We start from the raw sequence: 23,164 nt of genomic DNA on the forward strand, positions 1-23,164 counted from the left end.
CCAGAGTCCCGCAATCAGGACCCCAGCGCTCTCTCGCTCTCCCCTCCTGTGGTTTTCAGAAACTGGTATTCAGAACTCAGCCAGGTGGGCGGGGTATAAATAATAAAAATTATGACGGTCATTTGCTTCCACCAGCGGCGGAGTCAGGGCTCAGCCATCAAGACTTGTGGCCACGCATAGCCTTCGACGACAAAATTTCGTTAAAGTGGAATCACCAAAAAAGAAAGTCTGCAGGAGAGCTGAGAGTTTTAAAACTCCGGTTTCACTTCGTTTCGCTTTTAATTTGTACGCTCCTTTTCTATAGACGAGGCGGTTGGCAAGTTAATCTTTCTTTATGTTAGGGTTGCCTAACAGCCAAATGATGGGTATTGTAGTCCAAAAACAGCTGGGGACCCCGGTTTGAGAAATCCCGGTATGGAAATAATAATAATAATAATAATAATAATAATAATAATAATAATAATAATAATAATAATAATAATAATTATTTATACCACGCCCATCTGGCTGGGTTTCCCCAGCCATTCTGGTTAGCTCTCAACAGAATATTAAAAACACAATAGAGCATCAACCATCAAAAACTGCCTTCAGATGTCTTCTAAACGTCAGATAGTTGTTTATTTCCTTAACATTCCTTGATGGGAGGGTGTTCCACAGGGCGGGCGCCACCACCAAGGAGGCCCTCTGCCTGGTTCCCTGTAACCTCACTTCTCGCAGGGAGGGAACAGCCAGAAGGCCCTTGGAGCTGGACCTTAGTGTCCAGGCTGAACGATGGGGGTGGAGACGCTCCTTTGTGTATACAGTGGTACCCCAGGCTACATACGCTTCAGGTTACAGACTCTGCTAACCCAGAAATAGTAACTCGGGTTAAGAACTTTGCTTCAGGATGAGAACAGAAAGTGTTCAGCAGCAGCGCAGCAGCAGGAGGCCCCATTAGCTAAAGTGGTGCTTCAGGTTAAGAACAGTTTCAGGTTAAGAATGGACCTCCAGAACGAATTAAGTACTTAACCCGAGGTAAAAGTGTACTGGGCTGAGGTCATTTATTTCCTTGACATCTGATGCGAGGGCGTTCCACAGGGCGGGCACCACCACCGAGAAGGCCCTCTGCCTGGTTCCCTGTAACCTCACTTCTCGCAGTGAGGGAACCGCCAGAAGGGCCTCAGCGCTGGACCTCAGTGTCCGGGCTGAACGATGGGAGTGGAGATGCTCCTTCAGGTATACAGGACAGAGGCTGTTGAGGGCTTTAAAGGTCAGCACCAACACTTTGAATTGTGCTCGGAAACGTACTGGGAGCCAATGTAGGTCTTTCAGGACTGTTGTTGCCTCCTTCTCCTGCTTCCAGGTTTCATGAAGGCATCTGATTGGCCGCTACGGGATGATGGAACAGCTAGACCTTTGATCTGGTCCAACAAGCCTCCTTCATGTGACTTGTCTGCATAACTTGCAAGGGTGCAGATTTTCCCCCCCTTGGCATATGCATATGAATAGGCCTCCCTCTGTTAGAAATACTTACAGGCTTTCTTAACGGCCTTCCATGTGTTCATCAATCTGTGCTGCCTCAATGGCACGCTCCATGGAGGTTTTAACCATTCCCATCTGCTGCCTCTTGTCACCAGCCTAGCTTGAAACGGACACGCTCCCTTCTATTCCGTTGTTTTGTGTTTTCACGAGAGAAGCGGCCTTTTTTGGACTTGCGCTTTTTTCCTCGTGGCGTCGTTTAAAAGTGGATTAAATTAATTCCCCTAGGAAGCTAGCTGCGTGTGGCTGTTCTCTTTTTAATTTCAACTAAGCAATGCCAGGGTGGACCAGAGATTCTTTTCCAGAAAGGCACCAGAAAGGGGATGTTCAGTACCGAAGACGACACAGCAGGCCTCATAAACCAATCAGTGGACAGCTGCTCATTTGCATTTTATAATTAGCAAAGTTGATGCCACCGAGTGAGTGTTTGTGGACTGTATCCCAGGATGCTTTGTGCCCAGGATGGTCCCTACAGCGACTAAGAAGGAGCAGGGCCAACTGTTATTAACTAGTTAAATTGTTTTATTTATTCATTTGTTTTCTTTATTTTATTTATCTCACCCTTTAATCTTCCTGGAAACCATATGAGGGAAGTTAGGCTGCTGTGAGAGTGACTGGGTCTGGCGCATGTAGTTAGCATTGTGGCTGAGATGGAATTCATCTCACCCAGAGTGTGTCTTTCCTGTAGTTCGGAGTCAAATTCTCACAAATTCAAGCAGTGGCTCTTACAGCACAAAGCATACATCTTTAGCTTCTCTCGGACCTCTCTGCCTTCTTCCTGTCTGTCAGTCAGTCAGTCAGTAACACTGCTACCTTTACATTTTAATTACCGTATTTTTTGCTCTATAAGACTCACTTTTTCCCTCCTAAAAAGTAAGGGGAAATGTGTGTGCGTCTTATGGAGCGAATGCAGGCTGCGCAGCTATCCCAGAAGCCAGAACGGAAAGAGGGATTGCTGCTTTCACTGCGCAGCGATCCCTCTTGTTGTTCTGACTTCTGAGATTCAGAATATTTATTTTCTTGTTTTCCTCCTCCAAAAACTAGGTGCGTCTTATGGAGCGAAAAATACGGTATCCATGTTTTGAGAGTAGCTCAAAGAGTCTGGTTGCCAGTGGTGGTGATGGCAGTGCTCAACGGCCCTCCCAACATCTGGGTCGCTGCTGTTTACCAGCAAGGAGAGACCGGAGGCAGCAGGAAGGTCAGCACAGTACAATTGCTCTTCTGGAGCCCTTTGGTGCAGCGGTTCTCAACCTGTGGGTCCCCAGATGTTGTTGGACTACAACTCCCATCATCCCTGAGCTCTGGCCTTGCTAGCTAGGGGTGATGGGAGTTGTAGTTCAACAACATCTGGGTCCCACAGGTTGAGAAAGGCTGCTCCATAGCATCTCATGTTGTTCCTGGGAGCTGTCCCAGGTCCTGCAGTGCCTAGATATCACCAGGTGCAATGAAGCCCTCTTGGTGGATCAGGGGAATGCAGTGGACATAGTGTATCTTGACTTCAATAAGGCTTTTGATAAAGTCCCCTGTGATATTCTTGCGAAGAAGCTGGTAAGATCTGGGCTGAACAAGGTAACTGTTAGTTGGATGTGCAGCTGGATGACTGACTGAACCCAAAGACTAATTAACGGTTGTGGGTTAAACCACAGAGCCTAGGACTTGCCGATCAGAAGGTCGGCGGTTCAAATCCCCGTGACGGGGTGAGCTCCCGTTGCTCGGTCCCTGCTCCTGCCAACCTAGCAGTTCGAAAGCACACCAAAGTGCAAGTAGATAAATAGGTACCGCTCCGGCGGGAAGGTAAACGGCGTTTCCGTGCGCTGCTCTGGTTCACCAGAAGCGGCTTTGTCATGCTGGCCACATGACCCGGAAGCTGTACGCCGGCTCCCTCGGCCAATAAAGCGAGATGAGCGCCGCAACCCCAGAGTCGGTCACGACTGGACCTAATGGTCAGGGGTCCCTTTACCCTTTACAGCACCCTGGGAAAAAAGTGACAAGTGGGGTGCCCCACTGGTTCTCGGCCCATGGTTGTTCAGCATATTTATAAAGGACTTGGATGGAGGAATTGAGGGGATGCTCATTAAATCTGCAGACGACACCAAACTAGGAGGGGGAGCTAACGCCGCAGAATGAGGACTAACAAAATGAATTTCAATAGGGACAAATGTAAGGTTCTGCACTTAGGCAGGAAGAACCAGCTGCACCCATATAAGATGGGGGACACTTGGCTTATATGGGGAAAGGATCTTGGGGGAATGCAATCGGAACATGAGGCCACAGTGTGACGCAGCAGCAAAAAAATCTAAGGCTGTTCTAGGCTGCACCAAGAGACGTACAGTGTCCAGATCAAGGAACGTAAAAGTCCCATTCTATTCTTCTTTGGTGTGAGAACCCCACTTGGAGTTCTGCGTCCAGATCTGGGCACTACAATTAAGAAGGACGTTGACAAGCTGGAAGGTGGGCAGTGGAGGCTGACCAGGATGGTGAAGGGTCTAGAAACCAAGCCTTATGAGGAACGGTTGAGGGAGCTGGCAATGTTTAGCCTGGAAAAGAGGAGACTGAGAGGAGAGTGGAGAGCCATCTTCAGATATCTCAAGGATTGTCACATGGAAGAGGGAACAAGCTTGTTCTCTCCTGCTCTGGAGGGTAGGACTCGAACCCATGACTTCAAGTTACCAGAAGGAGATTCTGACTAAACATCAGGAAGAACTTTCTGATAGCAAGAGCTGTTCAACAGTGGAGCGGTCTTTCTCAGGAGGTTGCGGCCTGGAGGTTTTTAAGCAGTGGTTGGATGCCCACCTGACATGGATGCTTTAGTTGAGATTCCTGCATTGCAGGGGGTCAGACTAGATGACCCCTGGGGTCCCTTCCAACTCTACAGATCTATTATTCTTTCCCCCCTGGGCTCTTCTTCCTTGCTGTCCCCTAGTGGCTGACCTCTGCCCTATACGGTCATACCTTGGATCCCAAACGCCTTGGTACTCGGACGTTTTGGCTCCTGAACTCCACAAACCCGGAAGTGAGTGTTCCGGTTTGCGGACGTTCTTTGGAAGCCGAACGTCTGACGGGGCTTCCACAGCTTCCGATTGGCTACAGGAGCTTCCTGCAACCAATCAGAAGCCGTGCTTTGGTTTCTGAACGTTTTGGAAGTTGAACGGACTTCCGGAACGGATTCCGTTTGACTTCCAAGGAAAAACTGTATTTGGGTTCTGATTGGATGAGGAGAGAAAGCCGCCACCTACACAATGGGTGTTCAACAAGCAGTGCTAAGTAGCAGGAATAGGAACAGTATTAAATTTATTATCCACCCACCCTCCCACAGATCCCAGGATGGGTTGAAAACAATCCAAAATCCATAACTTAAATCAGCTAAAACATTCTGTTTATTCATTTGTTTCCTAACAGTCATATTTATTCATTTTGTGATCATTTAGTTATTTATTCATTCCGTGATATTTGTATTTCTTTCTATATTTTTATAAACTTTGAGCACCGCTGAATTGCAGAAAAGAAAACCCTCCGAGCTGTTTACAAAAAGAAAAAATTACCGCTGAAAAATTCACAACCCTAACTTAAAACGTGCAGAAAGTTAAAACCACAACAGAATAGACCAAAGCTAATTAAAACTCATACAAACTTCTAAACATCTGGGTAGACTTGTCTAAATAAGAATGTCTTCAGCAGACGCCGAAAAGAGTTGCAGTGAAGGCGCTTGTCTGGTATCAATAAGCGGGAAGTTCCAAAGTGTTACCGCCACACGAAGTAATCGAGTTCTTACAGAATGCACTGCTTGATTTTTTAAAAAACACACACATAACGAAATTATCATTGAAAGCAACTAGCTGAAACAGTCAAAAGATTAAAATCAGTGATAAATTGAAAACAGAATGCACACCAACATTCTACCTGTCTGGATTTTGTCTGAACAACACCACCAAAAATGCTTTTATCAGACACCGAAAAGCGTGCAGTGAAGTGCCGTCCATAGGCAGGGAGTTTCAAAGATTACTAAAAAGACCGGTTTCGTACAACCGCAGAACGTCTATTATGATTTGACACTCGTAGCAGTGCTAGTTCCGCAGATCAATGCGGTAGAGAAGGGCATACAATCTTACAAAGAGACTAGTCCTACAGAATAATAATAATTTATTTATACTCCAGCCCACCCAACTGGCTGGGTTTCCCCAGATTAAAGTTGTTAAGGGCTTTATATAGTAAAAGGAACGTCTTGAACATGTAGTCCTCTGTAGCTTTCCATGCTTGTTGTGCAACCCTATAAGATCTAACGTGGGCATTCCTCTCCGTCTCCAACTTGCAGATGTTCCTGCCTGGCTGAAGAGTCTCCGCCTCCACAAGTACGCTGCCCTTTTCTCCCAGATGACGTATGACGACATGATGTCGCTGACCGAGTGTCAGCTGGAGGCACAAGTATGTGAGGTCACACGGCAAATTCATGAAAACTGTTTTACAGTGGTGCCTTGGTTTACGAACTTAATCCGTTCCAGAAGTCCGTTCTTACACCAAAGCGATCTTAAAACAAGGCATGCTTTCCCATAGCAGCGGGGGACTCAATTTACAAATGGAACGCACTCAACAGGAAGCGGAACATGTTCTTATTCCAAGGCAAAGTTCACAAACCAAAACACCTACAGCATTCTTAATCCAAGTTGTTCATAAACTAAGCTGTTCTTCAACCAAGGTACCACTGTATATATGTATTTACATACATACAGCGGATGCTCGGGTTGCGAATGTGATCCATGCAGGTTGCGATTCGGCGCTTCTGCACATGTGCAACTGCCAAAACCTGAGAGTAACCCGTTCCGGTACTTCCGGGTTTCGGCGGTCCGTAACCCAAAAAACGCAACCTGAAGTGTCTGTAAGCCGAAGTATGACTGTACATACATACCCCATCCATCTGGCTAGGTTTCCCCAGCCACTCTGGGCAGCTCCCAACAGAATATTATTATTATTATTAATAACAACGATGATGATGAGCTAAAACATCAAGCATTGAAAACTTCCCTAAACAGGACCGCCTTCAGATGTCTTCTAAAATCAAATAGTTGTTTATTTCCTTGACATCTGATGGGAGGGCATTCCACAGGGCAGGTGCCACCATCGAGAAGGCCCTCTGCCTGGTTCCCTGTGACCTCACTTCCTGCAGTGAGGCAACCACCAGGAGGCCCTTGGAGCTGGACCTCAGTGTCCAGGCTGAACGATGGGGGTGGAGATGCTCCTTCAGATATACTGGACCGAGGTTGTTTAGGGCTTTAAAGGTCAGCACCAACACTTTGAATTGTGTTCAGAAATGTACAATTAAAATTAAATAGTTTCAATTGTATAATGAATACAATTAATAGTTACTGTTTCAGATTTTATTGCATTTTTATATCTTCCTTACCGGGTTGTGCAAACTGCTATTTTGAATAATGCTTTTTTATAGGGTAGGGGTCTACTGGGGGTGAGTTTTATGGAACCGAGGGGACAGTGGCTCCGAAAACTTGGGGAACCACTGATCTGATTAATGGACTGAAGATTTCAGGTTCTCTTGGGGTCTTCTACTTGTTGCTGAGCACCGCCCTGAATTATATCTTGTAGCCCCCTGTCTGCAGTTGGTGGCCCACATGTGTGTGCATATACTAACACAGAGATCTACATTGTTGTTGCAGAACGTTACCAAAGGCGCAAGGCACAAAATTGTGATCAGCATCCAAAAGCTAAAAGAGAGGCAGAACCTTCTCAAGTCCCTGGAAAGGGTGAGTTGACTCAGCTTATCCCTCAAAACTGTAGAGGTTTCGGCCGTCAACGTCAATTAAGTGTGTTAGTAATGAAGGTTCTCAATCTTCTTGTTTTTTGCTCCTACATATGTCTCCTCTCTGTCATGTGTGACAATGATTTCCTGTATGAGCTGCCTTGAAGCATTTTTGCTTCCTCTCCGCCCACCTGCGTTGCAATTGGCTGAGCTGCTCTGATGTCACAGTATGTTCTCATTCCGCAGGAAAGAAGGGGACATAAGGAGAGATGGGCCAGAAGTCAAGTAGAAAATGAAGAGTTGAGAACTGAGGGGTTGGGCAAGGAGGGAAAAAGGAAGAGGTCTGATGCCTCAGGCCACATGATGGGACTTGTAGTCCAAAGGTTGTGGAGGGCACCAGGCTAGCAAAGGAAGCTCTACAGAACAGTGTCTATAAGCAAGGACTAGAAGGGAGAATGGTACTCATGAGTAAAGGAAGAAGGAGAAAACGAAACTGAATATTGGAGAGATTATTGCAATACAAGTCTTTCTGAGAAGTCTTATTAAGCATCCCATCCCGTTATATATTTTGTAAAGCTTTCAGCTTGCTTTCAGCTTGTTTGCTATGCATTCAGACACCTCTTAAGATGTTGTTGTTGTTTAGTCGTGTCCAACTCTTTGTGACCCCATAGACCAGAGCACGCCAGGCACTCCTGTCTTCCACTGCCTCCCGCAGTTTGATCAGACTCATGTTAGTAGCTTCGAGAACACTGTCCAACCATCTCGTCCTCTGTTGTCCCCTTCTCCTTGTGCCCTCCATCTTTCCCAACATCAGGGTCTTTTCCAGGGAGTCTTCTCTTCTCATGAGGTGGCCAAAGTCTTGGAGCCTCAGCTTCAGGATCTGTCCTTCCAGTGAGCACTCAGGGCTGATTTCCTTCAGAATGGAGAGGTTTGATCTTTTTGCAGTCCATGGGACTCTCAAGAGTCTCCTCCAGGACCATAATTCAAAAGCATCAATTCTTCGGCAACCAGCCTTGTTTATGGTCCAGCTCTCATTTCCATACATCACTACTGGGAAAACCATAGCTTTAACTATACGGACCTTTGTTGGCCAGGTGATGTCTCTGCTTTTTAAGATGCTGTCTAGGTTTGTCATTGCTTTTACCCCAAGAAGCAGGTGTCTTTTAATTTTGTGGCTGCTGTCACCATCTGCAGTGATCATGGAGCCCAAGAAAGTAAAATCTCTCACTGCCTCCATTTCTTCCCCTTCTATTTGCCAGGAGGTGATGGGACCAGTGTCCATGATCTTAGTTTTTTGGTGTTGAGCTTCAGACCATATTTTGTGCTCTCCTCTTTCGCCCTCATGAAAATGTTCTTTCATTCCTCCTCACTTTCTGCCATCAAGGTTGTGTCATCTGCATATCTGAGGTTAAGATTGCTGGGAGAAATATCAACAACCTCTTAAGATACTGTGACCTAATTTTGCATGATCAAGGCATTTGTCTGTTTTGATACAGTTGGGTGCCATTTTGAATCAAGATGGCGGACCGAATCTTTCAAAACTGCTTTGATTATAACCACTGGTTTCAAAACTGCACTAATAGTTTGGTTTCTCGGAATTCCTTAGGAGTGCCGGGCACAAGGCTACTAGTAAATAATTTTGAGGAATATGATAGGTCTATAGTTAGCTCACTACCCACCTATGTTTGGGCCTTTTCAGTAGCTCGGCAGGGTGTCTGTCTGCGTTGGGTTAGCTCACGGCTCTGCTCCCCTCGTTTATAGTACACGACTTATTTAGGAATCCTGCACAAGATAATGAAGCCGTAATAGATCCTTCTCCCAGTTAAAACAGGCTCTTAAAGGCCAAGAAGAGGGAGGAAAAGCCTGCATGATTCATGTGTGATTTCTGAGCAGTTTCATGGTCTCTTCCCCCCGCTGCTTCCCTGCCCCTGTTGCGTCTGAAATATTGATATATTGATTTGGCTGTCATGAATACGCAAACGCAACCACAGTCTCGCTGCTACGTTCTCTGTAAAACAGAAGGCGATGAATCAAAGCTTAGTTGTTGGCGTTTTTCCTCTGAGGCTGCAATCCTGAAATGTATTTACTAGTGGGCAAGCTCCAAGGAAGATAATGAGAGTCATAAGTAAACACGCATTGGGCAGATCCTGAAATTGTAAGGGTGTTGTTGCTCTTTTGAGTGGGATTCAATCACATACCACCTGGGGAATTTAGGGCATTTGGGGGATAAGGAAAGCAACAGAAAAATCAACTGGAAAGTTTGAGTTAACACTCCCTTGATGCAGTATCATCTAAGTAACCACTACCCGCGAAAAAAAGCAAGAAACAGGGTGGTCTGGAAGTGGCATGAGCAAGAAGAATTTCAGAGTCGGATGGGACTAGCCCGCTAACAAGTTGCTTTTACAGTTGTACCTTGGTTCTCAAACTTAATTCGTTCCGGAAGTCCGTTCCAAAACCAAAGCGTTCCAAAACCAAGGTGCGCTTTCCCATAGAAAGTAATGCAAAATGGATTAATCCTTTCCAGACTTTTAAAAATTACCCCTAAAACAGCAATTTGACATGAATTTTATTATCTAACGAGACCCTTGATCCATAAAATGAAAGCAATAATCAATGTAAAGGTGAAGGTAAAGGGTCCCCTAACTATTAGGTCCAGTCGTGGTCGACTCTGGGGTTGCAGCGCTCATCTCGCTTTACTGGCCGAGGGAGCCAGCATACAGCTTCCGGGTCATTTGGCCAGCATGACAAAGCCGCTTCTGGCGAACCAGAGCAGCGCATGGAAATGCCGTTTACCTTCCCACTGGAGCGGTACCTATTTATCTACTTGCACTTTGACGTGCTTTCGAAGCAGGAGCAGGGACCGAGCAACAGGAGCTCACCCGGTCGCGGGGATTCGAACCGCCAACCTTCTGATCGGCAAGTCCTAGGCTCTGTGGTTTAACCCACAGCGCCACCCGCGTCCCAATCAATGTACTATACTATAAAATAAATAAGACAGTATTGTAGATGATAAAAATTAAAATTGCCTCCCCCCCTTATCTGCACTAATGATAGTCATTGTTTGGATGGGGGGCTTTTATCCATTTCTGCAGTCACACAATCAATCAGTCAGTAGCTGAACTGGGTTCCACACAGTCAAAAAACCAAATTAACCAAAAAAGCCTCAAAAACAAAAACACAAAAACCAAAGCACCAAAGTTAGTCCGTTCCGGAAGTCCGTTTCACTTCTGAAATGTTCCAAAACCAAGGCGCAGCTTCTCATTGGTGCAGGCACCCTGGAAACAATAGCCGGCAGCCGCATCGGGCGTTCGGCTTCCGAAAATTCGCTCAAAAACAGGAACACTTACTTCTGGGTTTTCAGTGTATGATAACAAAGAGAAAGCCAGTTTTAGAAAACCTTTCAGGGCACACACCAAGGTTGTTGGGAGAGAAATCTGGCATGAAATTAATTCGCAGAATGTGTGCATTTGCTGCGGGGAAAGCCGATTTCTTTTTCATCCAGAAACCAGATAAGAATCAGCAGCTACAAAATGCTACAGCCTTTGAAGCCTCCTGACTGCAGAGAGTTCTGGCCTTGGCGTATTGAGATGAGCGTTCTTCCGTTTTCTTCGCCGCCCTTGCTCACGGTCAGGGGTCCCTCTACCTTTACCTTTACCAAACTTAAAACCATGGAGAGACCTGGTCTGAATAGAGACATTGGATTCTTGTTTTTCCCTGTAAGACCAATTGCAGTCATTAGCAGTCGTCAACAGGTTTACCACACCTATCAGCCAATCATCCATTCCCACCACCCTTCTGAGTAATACCTCTCCCCACCCTCTCACTATATATAAGGGTCCGGTGACTTCTGTTTCAGTGTATCTGAAGAAGTGTGCGTGCACACGAAAGCTCATACCAATAACTAACTTAGTTGGTCTCTAAGGTGCTACTGAAACGCGGGTGGCGCTGTGGGTTAAACCACAGAGCCTAGGGCTTGCCGATCAGAAGGTCGCGGTTTGAATCCCCGTGACGGGGTGAGCTCCCGTTGCTCGGTCCCTGCTCCTGCCAACCTAGCAGCTTGAAAGCACGTCAAGGTGCAAGTAGATCAATAGGTACTGCTCCGGCGGGAAGGTAAATGGCGTTTCCGTGCGCTGCTCTGGTTTGCCAGAAGCAGCTTAGTCATGCTGGCCACATGACCCGGAAGCTGTACGCCGGCTCCCTTGGCCAGTAAAGTGAGATGAGCGCCGCAGCCCCAGAGTCGGTCAAATCTGGACCTAATGATCAGGGGTCCCTTTACCTTTAAGGTGCTAGTGGAAGGATTTTTTTTATTTTGTTCCCATCATAGGAAGTCATAGTGCCACTCTATTCTGCCTTGGTCAGACAACACCTGGAATACCGTGTCCAATTCTGGGCATCACAATTTAGGAAGGAGTTTGACAACTGGAAGGTGTGCAGAGAAGGGCGACCAAAATGATCAGGGGTTTGGAAACTGAGCCTTATGAAGGAGCTGGGCATGTTTAGCATGGAAAAGAGGAGACTGAGAGGAGATAGGGGAGCCATCTTCAGATATCTCAAGGGCTGTCACATGGAAGACGGAGCAAGCTTATTTTCTCCTGCTCCAGGGGGGTAGGCCTCGAACCCATGGCTTCAAGTTGCAAGAAAGGAGATTGCGACTGAGCCTTAGGAATACCTTTCTGAAGGTAAGATCCATTTGACAGTGGAACAGACTCCCCCGGGAAGTGGTGAACTCTCTTTCCTTGCAGGTTTTTAAGCAGCAGTTACGTTAGACTGCCATCTCTCAAGGATGCTTTAGTTGAGATTCTTGCATTTTTTAGTTGAGATTCTGCGTATTTTTCGCTGTATAGGACGCACTTTTCCCCCTCCAAAAATGAAGGGGAAATGTGTGTGTGTCCTATGGCGCGAATGCAGGCTTTCGCTGAAGCCTGGAGAGCGAGAGGGGTCGGTGCGCACCGACCCCTCTCACTCTCCAGGCTTCAGGCAGCTATCCGGGCTACTCCCAGGAGGCAGGAGTTCCCGCCGGGCTCCAAAGGCTTGCGGATAGCAGCCGGAAGCCGGAAGCCCGGGGAGCTTGCAGATAGCAGCTTGCAGCCTGAAGCAGATAGCAACCTAAAGCCTGAAGCCCGGGGAACGCAGCGCCAACTCCCGCTGTGCAACCCGGGCTTCAGGCAGCTATCCGCAAACCTTCTGAGCGCGGCGGGAGTTCCCGCTGGGCTCCGAAGGCTTGCGGATAGCAGCCTGTTCTGGGGGCTGGGGTCGGGGAAAGCTCAGGCTTCCCCCGTCCCCAGCCCCGCAAGCTCTGGGAGCGGCGGCGAGGTTGCACGCAATCTTGCCGCCGCTCCTGGACCTGTTCTGGGGGCTGGGGGGGAATTTTTTTTCTTTATTTCCCCCCTAAAAACTAGGTGCGCCCTAGGGTCCGATGTGCCCTATGGAGCGAAAAATAGGGTAATTTGAGGTCCCTTCCAACTCTACGATTCTGTGTGGCTAAACCAAAGCAGTAGGCTAAGCACAGGTACTTAGGCGAGGCTAAGAAGCCAAGGCATTAATGTCCAGGGGGTGTTGTTTTCCACAGGACATCCTCGAAGGGGGCAACCTGCGGGTGCCCCTGCAGGAACTTCACCAAATGATCCTCACCCCCATCAAAGCTTACTCTTCTCGGAACCTGACGGCGGACGACCGCGGCCGGGATCCTGAGCCCCATCGCACGGCTTCCCTGATTGGCTCCGACGGCCAGGGGCCCGACTGCAAGGACTCCGCTGCGGGGGGGATACCCCACCACCACCTGCCAGGCTGCGAGGGGGAATCCGGAGGGGCTCCCTTGCCCGAAGGGGACATCCCAGGGCAGTTTACTAAGGTGATGGGCAAAGGTAAGGAGCCGTGATTGGGGAAGGTCTTGCTCCCAAGGGAGAGACGGGAGCAGGTGGTGGCCCTGGTGGGGTGGGGCGGGAGCTCACCTGGCTCCCAGGTAAGGGCTGGGATGCTGGGGACCCTGTGACTGCACGTAAGCAGTGGGGTGTGGTTTGTCCATTTTGCCATTTTATGTGGCTCTCATTCATTGATTGGAGGGACACGGGTGGCGCTGTGGGTCAAACTACAGAGCCTAGGACTTGCTGATCAGAAGGTCGGCGGTTCGAATCCCCGCGACAGGGTGAGCTCCCGTTGCTCGATCCCTGCTCCTGCCAACCTAGCAGTTCAAAAGCACATCAGATAGATAAATAGGTACCGCTCTGGCGGGAAGGTAAACGGCATTTCCATGCGCTGCTCTGGTTCGCCAGAAGCGGCTTAGTCATGCTGGCCACATGACCCGGAAGCTGTACGCCGGCTCCCTCGGCCAGTAAAGCGAGATGAGCGCCACAACCCCAGAGTTGGCCATGACTGGACCTAATGGTCAGGGGTCCCTTTACCTTTACATTCATTAATTGCACTTGTATTGTGCTTTCGCTTTTGTATTAATGTTCTGCTCACCTCTTTGGCTCCATAAGTGTTTTGGATTTGATATCTCAAAGCAGCTAACATTCTCCTTTCCCTCCCTCCCCCACAACAAACACTCTGTGAGGTGAGTGAGGCTGAGAGACTTCAAAGAAGTGTGACTAGCCTAAGATCACCCAGCAGCTGCATGTGGAGGAGCGGACACACAAACCCGGTTCACCAGATTACAAGTCCACCACTCTTAACCACTGCACCACACTGGCACATATGCCACCATAAGTGCCATAGAAAACGATCCATGGCAAACAAAACTGTTAGCATTCCTTTCTCGTCGCTCTCCAGCCTCGTCTGGTGTTGTAAAAGTGCCTCGGTGTTGTTGTCGTCGTTACCGCTGTGTGTCAGTCAGTCTAATCTGGACAAAGAGCGATCCGTTAGCTCAGGCACAGGCAAACTCCGGCCCTCCAGATGTTTGGGACTACAGTTCCCATCATCCCTGACCACTGGTCCTGTTAGCTAGGGATGATGGGAACTGTAGTCCCAAACATCTGGAGGGCCGGAGTTTGCCTAGGCCTGCGTTAGCGTTTGTCCGGGGGACAAATGGGTGGCAAGAATAAAATAGAATTAGGTTCCAGGGCTTTTCACATGCAGAAAGCACCTTCCACTGCAATCTGAAATGTGGGGCCCTTTTTAAAAATTAGTTTTTATAAGAGATTTCCTTGTCATCCGAAACAAACAGATAAATGGAGGGGAGCGAGTACATCTTTCATCTCCACTTTCAAGAAAAAGGTTGTCTTGTGCATAACGTTCAGGCATATTCCATGTGCCCGTGTCTATGTGTTTTTTTAGATCTGTGCACTGCTGTTTCTCTTCCTCAATTCTCTCTGACCATTTTTTAAATTAAATATTAATTTAATAATAAAATAAAATAATAACAGCAATTTAATGTTATATACTGAAAAGCAGGGAAACGACAAACTGAACATCCCTCTACCTGCCTTTACCCATCCTGAAGGCAGAGTTCAGAATTATTATTATTATTATTATTATTATTATTATTATTATTATTATTATTATTGAAACGTGTGAAACTTTAGCGCTCAATTCTGTGCTAATTGTTTCCAGAAAACATCCTATTTGTGCAACCTCATTGACTCGGAAATGAGAGTTTTGCGTTGCCCTTTCAGGTGACAAGATTTGGGGAGGTATCCAGTTCTTTTCTGCCCTTTGAAAGTTAGCGCAGCACGGCTGTATATCGGCCCCAATTCCACGCACCAGGTGCTGAAAAGAGCATTAGAAATCAGAACGGAAGCACTAATATTATAACCGGCAGAATTAACAACAACCCCCAACATCTGGACGCAGCCAGCGTCTAACCCCTGCACAAGTTTTGTGCAAGCAAATTGGGGCGATTGCTCAGTAAACACAAACTGTCTAGTGGGGACCTGGGAGCGCAGAGCTGGAAAAGTGACTCTTTTGCGGAAGTGTCTACCTGTCAAAGATAACAATGGGCCCGTGGTCTGCATTGCCGAATGACTGTTTGTGCCCCCTTGTGGCTAGTGAGAGCCTTTCCTCCTCGAAGGCTCTGCATCTGACCTGTCCATTCAGGCAGAGGACCCCAGCTGCTTCTCCCTTTTTATAAATAGACTTAAATGGAGTAATTGCAGATTGACGCCATAGTAACGAGGAGCAAAATAAGGAGCCTAAGGGAGAAAGGCATTAATGGAATCCGGCTTGTGTGTGTGTGAACATTCTTCGTGGAGGGCTCTTCGCTCTTCCGCGCAAGTCGCTGTAACAGGGCCGGTTCAAATCCTTCATTAACGTGAAAACAAGTCTAAAGCAGGTTCAAACTTCCCCAAGCGAAGGATAGACTTCTTTCTGCTTTTCTCCCTCCATTCCACCAGGGCCAGGGCCTTCTCAGTGATGGCTCCGACCTGGTGGAATGCTCTGTCCCAGGAGACCAGGGCCCTGCAGGATTTAACTTCCTTCCGCAGGGCCTGTAAGACAGAGCTATTCCGCCTGGCTTTCAATCTGAATTCAGCCTGATCTTTTATTTCCCTTCCTTCCCCTTTTTATGACGATTACCCACTCTGGGATCCCACAGCTAATTCTCCCCTGGTTTCCTTGCTGGCCCAAATAGGACTAATTTAGCCAGCTAGCCCTAGTGATCATCTAATGTTTATTGGATGGATTTCCCCCCTAAATTGATTTTTGAATTCTGAATTTATTGTTATTCACGTTTTATACTGTATTTTATGCTTTTTGTTGTTGTTGCATCAATTAAGTGTTAAATTTGTTGTTAGCTGCCCTGAGCCCGGTTTTCTGAACCGGGAAGTGCAGGGTATAAATAAAAAATTACTATTATTATTATTATTATTATTTATCTATATATATATTTATCGCTTTGCAGTATGCACCCAGCTCCTTGTTTCCAGGCCGGATGAGGAGAATATCAGCTCCTATCTCCAGCTGATCGACAAATGCCTAATTCATGAGGTGAGTGGGTCTCTTCTTAGCTTTCGTTCTTTTCTAGGGACGCGGGGGAAACTGGTATTCAGCTGAATACCAGCTCAGGCATCTTAGACTACATCTCCCTGGGGCTGCTGGGAGTTGTAGGCCAGAACGCCTGGTATTGCAGAGGTGGGGAATCGTTTTCTTCCTGAGGGGATTCTGCTGTCCTACGGGGAATCTTCCAGGGGCCTCATGCTGCTCATGGCAGGAGCAGAAGCATAGCTGTCAAGCGTCCCTTATTTGGCGGGACAGTCCCTTATCCCAGCGCCATGTCCCACTGCTGTCCCTTATTTATGATGTCCCTTAAATAAGCTACTGAAGGTAATGGGGCCCTTTCTATGTCCAGCTGTCCTTTGTCATCAACAAATTGTTGCTGTTTTTTTGTGTTGAATATATGCTATATCGTAATTTATGGACCTAATAGGTATCTAAAGCCATTTGCATGCAACAAAATATGTATTTTATCGAAGTAATTGTTGATCCCTTATTTTGGCTGCTGATCCCTTATTTTCGAGGCTGCTGGTCCCTTATTTTCAAATCTGTAAGTTGACAGCTATGAGGAGAAGTCAGTCACATGGGTGCCAACTAGAATAAAATGGGGGGGCACGTATACAGTCATACCTTGGGTTGAAGTAGCTTCGGGATGAATATTTTCAGGTTGCGCTCTGCGGCGACCCGGAAGTTACTTCTGGGTTTTGCCACTCGCGCATGCGCAGACGCTTAAAATGATGTCATGTGCATGCGCGGAAGCGGCAAAACACGACCCGCACAGGCGCAGACGCATCTTACGTTCGCTTCAGGATGCAAACAGGGCTCCGGAACGGATCCCGCTCGCATCCAGAGGTACCACTGTAATCAGTCACATGGCTCGATGCATGCACACCATTTGAATGACAGTGTCCATCAACTTTGAGGAGCACCCTGTCCCTCAGATATTTTAGAGGGGGGAAGACTGAAGGGACGTCGGCCCCTAGAAGTTGACTCCTTTGAGTGGCTGTCCAGTACAGTGGTACCTTGCTTCTCAAACTTAATCCGTTCCAGAAGTCCGTTCCAAAACCAAGGCGCGCTTTCCCATAGAAAGGAATGCAAAACGGATTCATCCGTTCCAGACTTTTAAAAACAACCCCCAAAACAGCAATCTAACACGAATTTTGCTATCTGAGACCAATGATCCGTAAAATGAAAGCGATAATCAATGTACTGTACTATAAAATAAGTAAGACAGTATTGTAGATGTTACAAATTAAAATGAAACCATTTTCTTACCTGCACTGATGATAGTCATTGTTTGGATGGGTGGGGCCTTTATCCATTTCTGCAGTCGTACAATCAATCAGTCAGTAGCAGAACTGGGTTCCACACAGTCACAAAAACAAATTAACCGAAAAAGCCTCAAAAACAAAACCACAAAATACAGTGGTAACTCGGGTTACAGATGCTTCAGGTTACAGACTCCACTAACCCAGGAATAGTGCTTCAGGTTAAGAACTTTGCTTCAGGATGAGAACAGAAATTGTGTTCCGGCAGTGCGGCGGCAGCAGGAGGCCCCACTAGCTAAAGTGGTGCTTCAGATTAAGAACAGTTTCAGGTTAAGAATGGACCTCTAGAACGAATTAAGGACTTAACCCGAGGTACCACTGCAAATAGCAAAAACCAAAGCGCCAAATTTAGTATGTTCCGGAAGTCCGTTTGACTTCCGAAATGTTCGACAACCAAGGCGCAGCTTCTGATTGGTGCAGGTGCTCCAGAAACAATAGCCGACAGCCACATCGGACGTTCGGTTTCCGAAAAACGTTCGAAAACCAGAACACTTCTGGGTTTTCAGTGTTTGAGAGCCAAGGCGTTTGAGAACCAAGGCACCACTGTATAGGAATCAGGACCTAGAAATTGGTGTCTGTGTTTTATTTATCTCTTCTGTCCTTGCCCTTAGTGTTGTATTTTTATTCATTTGTTCATTCCTTCATTAGAATGTAAGCCCGTGTGTAGGGAATGCCTTCTTTTTTGATTTCATGTAAGCCTTTCCGACTGAAGGGGGGCGGGTACAAATACTCTAAATAAACAAATACAGATTTCACACGATTCCTGATTGTGGAGATTATTCTCCCCACATTCAAATGGAAGTGTCTGGAGCCCCTCGTCAGACTTCCCCACTGAACCGGGCACCGTCCTCCGATGTTCATGGGAAGACCATTAGATGTTGACGGGTTTTACTGCTTCCACCCAATATCCCCAAGAGAGTGTAATCAGGGCCACAATATCCAAATAATAAGAAGAAGAATAATAATAAGAAGAATAATTCATTATTTATACCCAGCCTGTCTGGCTGGGTTTCCCCAGCCACTCTGGGCGGCTTCCAACAGAATATTAACATACAATAGTCTATTAAACATTAAGGGACACAGATGGCGCTGTGGTCTAAACCACTGAGCCTTGGGCTTGCCAATCGGAAGGTTGGTGGTTCGAATCCCTGTGACGGGGTGAGCTCCCGTTGCTCGGTCCCTGCTCCTGCCAACCTAGCAGTTCGAAAGCATGTCAAAGTGCAAGTAGATAAATAGGTACCGTTCTGGTGGGAAGGTAAACGTTGTTTCTGTGCGCTGCTCTGGTTCACCAGAAGCGGCTTAGTCATGCTGGCCACATGACCCGGAAGCTGTATGCCGGCTCCCTCGGCCAGTAAAGCAAGATGAGCGCCGCAACCCCATAGTCGGTCACGACTGGACCTAATGGTCAGGGGTCCCTTTACCTTTACCTTTTATTAAACATTAAAAGCTTCCCTAAACAGGGCTGCCTTCAGATATCTTCTAAAAGTCTGGTAGTTGTTGTTCTCTTTGACATCTGATGGGAGGGCGTTCCACAGGGTGGGTGCCACTACCAAGAAGGCCCTCTACCTGGTTCCCTGTAACTTGGCTTCTCGCAGCGAGGGAACCGCCAGACAACTCGCATGCAGCAAATCGCCCAGGGCTCAAACCCTCTTTCTCCAAAGGTTGCCTCAAGCGTATTAGGCATTAAAATCGTAAAGATCCCCCTTCATTACTATATATTTTTATTACCGGCCCTTCCCCAACAGGTCCCAGGGAAAGGTCCTCCCATTTTAGAATTCCGTATTTGCGAAGACATTTTTTTATTCACAACTTGGGTGCATCCTATTATTATTATTATTATTATTATTATTATTATTATTATTATTTCTGATGTTGCCTCCTCTCTTCTCCCCCCCCCCCTTTCTTTTGGGCAGGCGTTCACAGAGACGCAGAAGAAAAGGTTGTTGTCATGGAAACAGCAGGTGCAAAAACTCTTCAGGGCTTTCCCTCGGAAATCCATCCTCGATCTCTCGGGGTACCGGCAGCAGAGAACGTAGGTTTGGGGCCTTTTCTCTTCCCAATTCGGGGCCTGGGAGAGTAGCTGGGGCGCGTGGCAGTGTCCCTTCTGTGGCGCAGGGAGCCACGCTGATGTTTCGATCCCGGTGCGTGTGGGTGGGAGGCAGGAGGTCAAGGCTTGAGTGTCGCCCTGCAAAAAGTGCAGGCCAGCCTGACCCAGAAGTCTTTAGGGTGACACTAGGGTTGAGGGGGAGGGAGCCAATGAGCGGAGTCACCTTGGAGGAAGCAGGGAGTACAGCAGCAATTAAAAATATCAGGGAAACTGGGTAAATGAAGGCAACTATGGACAACCCTCACCCAGAGCAGGTTAAGCAGTCGAGACCAAAACCCTTGGAATGCCCATGCAAACGAATAAGTTCGACTTCCAAAACGTTCAGAAACCAAGCCGCAGAAGCCGCGTTGGACGGTCGGCTTCCAAAGAACGTTCACAAACCGGAACACTACTCACTTCCGGGTTTGCGGTGTTCAGGAGCCAAAACGTTCGACATTCCCAGCCCCCTAGGGATTTTTTTTTTTTTTTAATAACTTTTTATTCAAAATTAAAACAAAACATATTATCCAGAAACATATCATCCTTATCCCCCCCCATTTTTCCTATCTCCCCCCGCCCTCCCACACAAAACCCACCCACCCCCCAACTTCCCTCAGTTCCAGTCTTTGATTTCTCTAAAAATGCTGTTTTCCTCATGTTACACAGTTGTATAGATCCTCAAACTATTTAGCTGATTATTATCAGTAAAAAGTTTGTGAATGCTTATTCAAAACCAGCCCAGGAGTCCAGTTCGCTTTGTTGCGTCTTCAAATACTTTGTAAAGGGTTCCCATTCATCTTTAAAGTCAGTTATCCTTGTCCCGTAGCTTGTATGTTAGTTTTGCCAGTTCTGCATAGTCCATCAATTTTTCTTGCCATGATTCTTTTAGTTGGGGTTTCTTCAGTCTTCTATCCTTGTGCTATTAAAACTCTCGCGGCCGTTGTCGCATACATGATGTTTTTCAGCTTTTTCAGCAGATCTTTCCCTACAATCCCTAATAAAAATGCTTCAGGTTTTTAAACAAATGTTAAATGGAACATTTTCTTCAATTCGTTGTATATCATTTCCCAAATTTTTTTAATTACCTTGCAGTCCCACCACATATGATAAAATGTCCCCTCCTTTTCCTTACACTTCCAACATATATTTGAACTAGTTTTGTACAGTTTACCTAACTGCACTGGTGTTGTGCACCATCTGTACATCATCTTCATGTAATAACCCCCTGGGGATTGAACCTGTTAAAACCGTGTTTATGGGAGACAATCTTACTCGGCTACGAGTGATCGCCAAAGAAGAAGAAGAAGAAGAAGACCCTGGGACATTCTGCAAGCCAAGCAGATGCCTTGCCTCTGAGCTGCGCCCCTTCCCCATAGTTCAGTGATGGCCAAGCTTGGCCCTACAGCTGTTTTGGGACTACAACTCCCATCATCCCTAGCTAGCAGGACCAGTGGTCAGGGATGGTGGGAATTGTAATCCCAAAACTGCTGGAGGGCGGAGTTTGGCCATCACTGCCGTAGTTGGTATCGATGCAAACGCTTGCCAATGCGTAAATGGATTATTAATTCGCAATGATTTAATCACTCATTAATAATAATAATAATAATAATAATAATAATAATTCATTTATACCCCGCCCAGCTAGCTGGGTTGTCCAAGCCACTCTGGGTGGTTTCCAAGGCATAAAAACATAATAAAACATCAAACATTAATAGTAACAATCTGATCCAATATAGAAGTCACAATAACTTTAAAATGCGCAACTTATATCAAACAAAGCAACGTTCAACAATTCATCAGAATCTAATAGTAAACAGTAAAATTAAACATCAGCAAATAATAAAACAGATCAACCACAATCAGGGGCGTATGAAAGGGGGGTGCGGGGGTGCGGTTCACCCCGGGTGACATCCTGACAGGGGGTGACAAAATGGCGGGTGGCACTCGCCACGGGGCCTGCAGTGCGCATGAACCTTGCATCTCGGCGCCTGCAGACTCCTCGCTGTCCTCCCACTGCCTCCCCCCCCCAGCTGTAGGGTGGCTGAGGTTCCACGGTGCGCCCTATCCCTATGGGCGCCATGCTCCCCATGTGGAATGGGGCGCTGTGCACCCATAGGGACAGGGGTCACAGCGCTCATAGGGACAGGCGATTCACCCTGCCCCTGGGCACACCGTCCCAGGAGTCTGAGAGGCTTCCTCCATCAATGACCACAATAAAGAATTACCAACCTATAATCAATAAAAGTAACAGCAAATCACAATGCATTCTTGTTGTTTAGTCGTTTAGTCGTGTCCGACTCTTCGTGACCCCATGGACCAGAGCACTCCAGGCACTCCTGTCTTCCACTGCCTCCCGCAGTTTGGTCAAACTCATGCTGGTAGCTTCGAGAACACTGTCCAACCAACTCGTCCTCTGTCGTCCCCTTCTCCTTGTGCCCTCCATCTTTCCCAACATCAGGGTCTGTTCCAGGGAGTCTTCTCTTCTCATGAGGTGGCCAAAGTCTTGGAGCCTCAGCTTCAGGATCTGTCCTTCCAGTGAGCACTCAGGGCTGATTTCCTTCAGAATGGAGAGGTTGGATCTTCTTGCACTCCATGGGACTCTCAAGAGTCTCCTTCAGCACCAGAATTCAAAAGCATCAATTCTTCGGCCATCAGCCTTCTTTACGGTCCAGCTCTCACTTCCATACATCACTACTGGGAAAACCATAAATACCACAAAACATACAAATCATAGTCTGGGAAAGGCAAGGTGAGGCAAGGCAGGTGGAAACACCACTGTCTGATGAAGAGCAGAAAGTGCAAACGTAAAGCCGTTAAACCAAAAACCACTGCAATTTATATTTTGAATTAAGGAATCCTTCGTTTTAAGCAGCGGCACCGGGCGGCTGAATGTTTGGTTCCAAATAACGCCCCTGGGGTAGCAGAGGTAAGCCGGTGTGTTTGTTCTTTTCCAGCCGAGGTTTTGGCCAGTCGAACTCCCTGCCAACAGCTGGATCTGTAGGTGCAGGAATGGGCCGCCGGAACCCGCGCCAGTTCCAGATCCCCTCCCGGAACCTGCCTACCACACGGCTGGGCCTCCTGGGCTCCAGCGGCCTTCTGGGAGCCAGCCAGCGCAGCACGGCCGCCAACCCCACCATCCTGAAGCAAGGGAGACAGGTGGGTACCTGCGCCATGGCAGCCAGCTACTTCAGAACATAAGGGGACCCCTGTTGCATCAGGCCAAGGTCCCATCTAGATAACTGACGGCATTACCCTGATGCCAAGGACGGCCGCCAGTTTAGATGTCTTCAGAAGAGAAAGGTGCAAACAGGACGAGGAGCAGAAACCTGTCCGTGGCTTGCTAGCTCAGTGGAGCCTCCAGTCTATCTCGTGAGCTCTGCAAGCAAACAGCAGGGGATAACCCTCAATTTCTGCTATTGTGGTTATGACTGAGGTCCCAGGGTGGGTTGTGGGCGTCGAGAGTGGGCCATTGGTAAGCAGAATGATATATTTGGTAGTAGCTTGGCTATAGGAGTTGTTGGAAGGAGGCGTACAATTATTATTATTTATGTTACCGTA

General features: G+C 47.3%; 1 protein-coding gene across 2 annotated transcripts in view; it reads left to right on the plus strand.

Annotated features, from left to right (window-relative positions):
• Positions 1-23,164, plus strand: part of SAMD4A (sterile alpha motif domain containing 4A) — a 135,706-nt gene that overhangs the window by 95,191 nt on the left and 17,351 nt on the right. For both annotated transcript variants that reach the window (XM_083515123.1, XM_083515124.1), the window contains 6 exons: positions 5,831-5,940; positions 7,185-7,271; positions 12,837-13,131; positions 16,101-16,186; positions 19,434-19,552; positions 22,561-22,762. In XM_083515123.1, coding sequence (XP_083371249.1) covers positions 5,831-5,940; positions 7,185-7,271; positions 12,837-13,131; positions 16,101-16,186; positions 19,434-19,552; positions 22,561-22,762 — 899 coding nt within the window. The remainder of the gene's footprint in view (positions 1-5,830; positions 5,941-7,184; positions 7,272-12,836; positions 13,132-16,100; positions 16,187-19,433; positions 19,553-22,560; positions 22,763-23,164) is intronic.

The sequence above is a fragment of the Podarcis liolepis genome (genome assembly GCF_965112155.1).
Source record: "Podarcis liolepis genome assembly, chromosome: 1".
Lineage (NCBI taxonomy): Eukaryota > Metazoa > Chordata > Lepidosauria > Squamata > Lacertidae > Podarcis > Podarcis liolepis.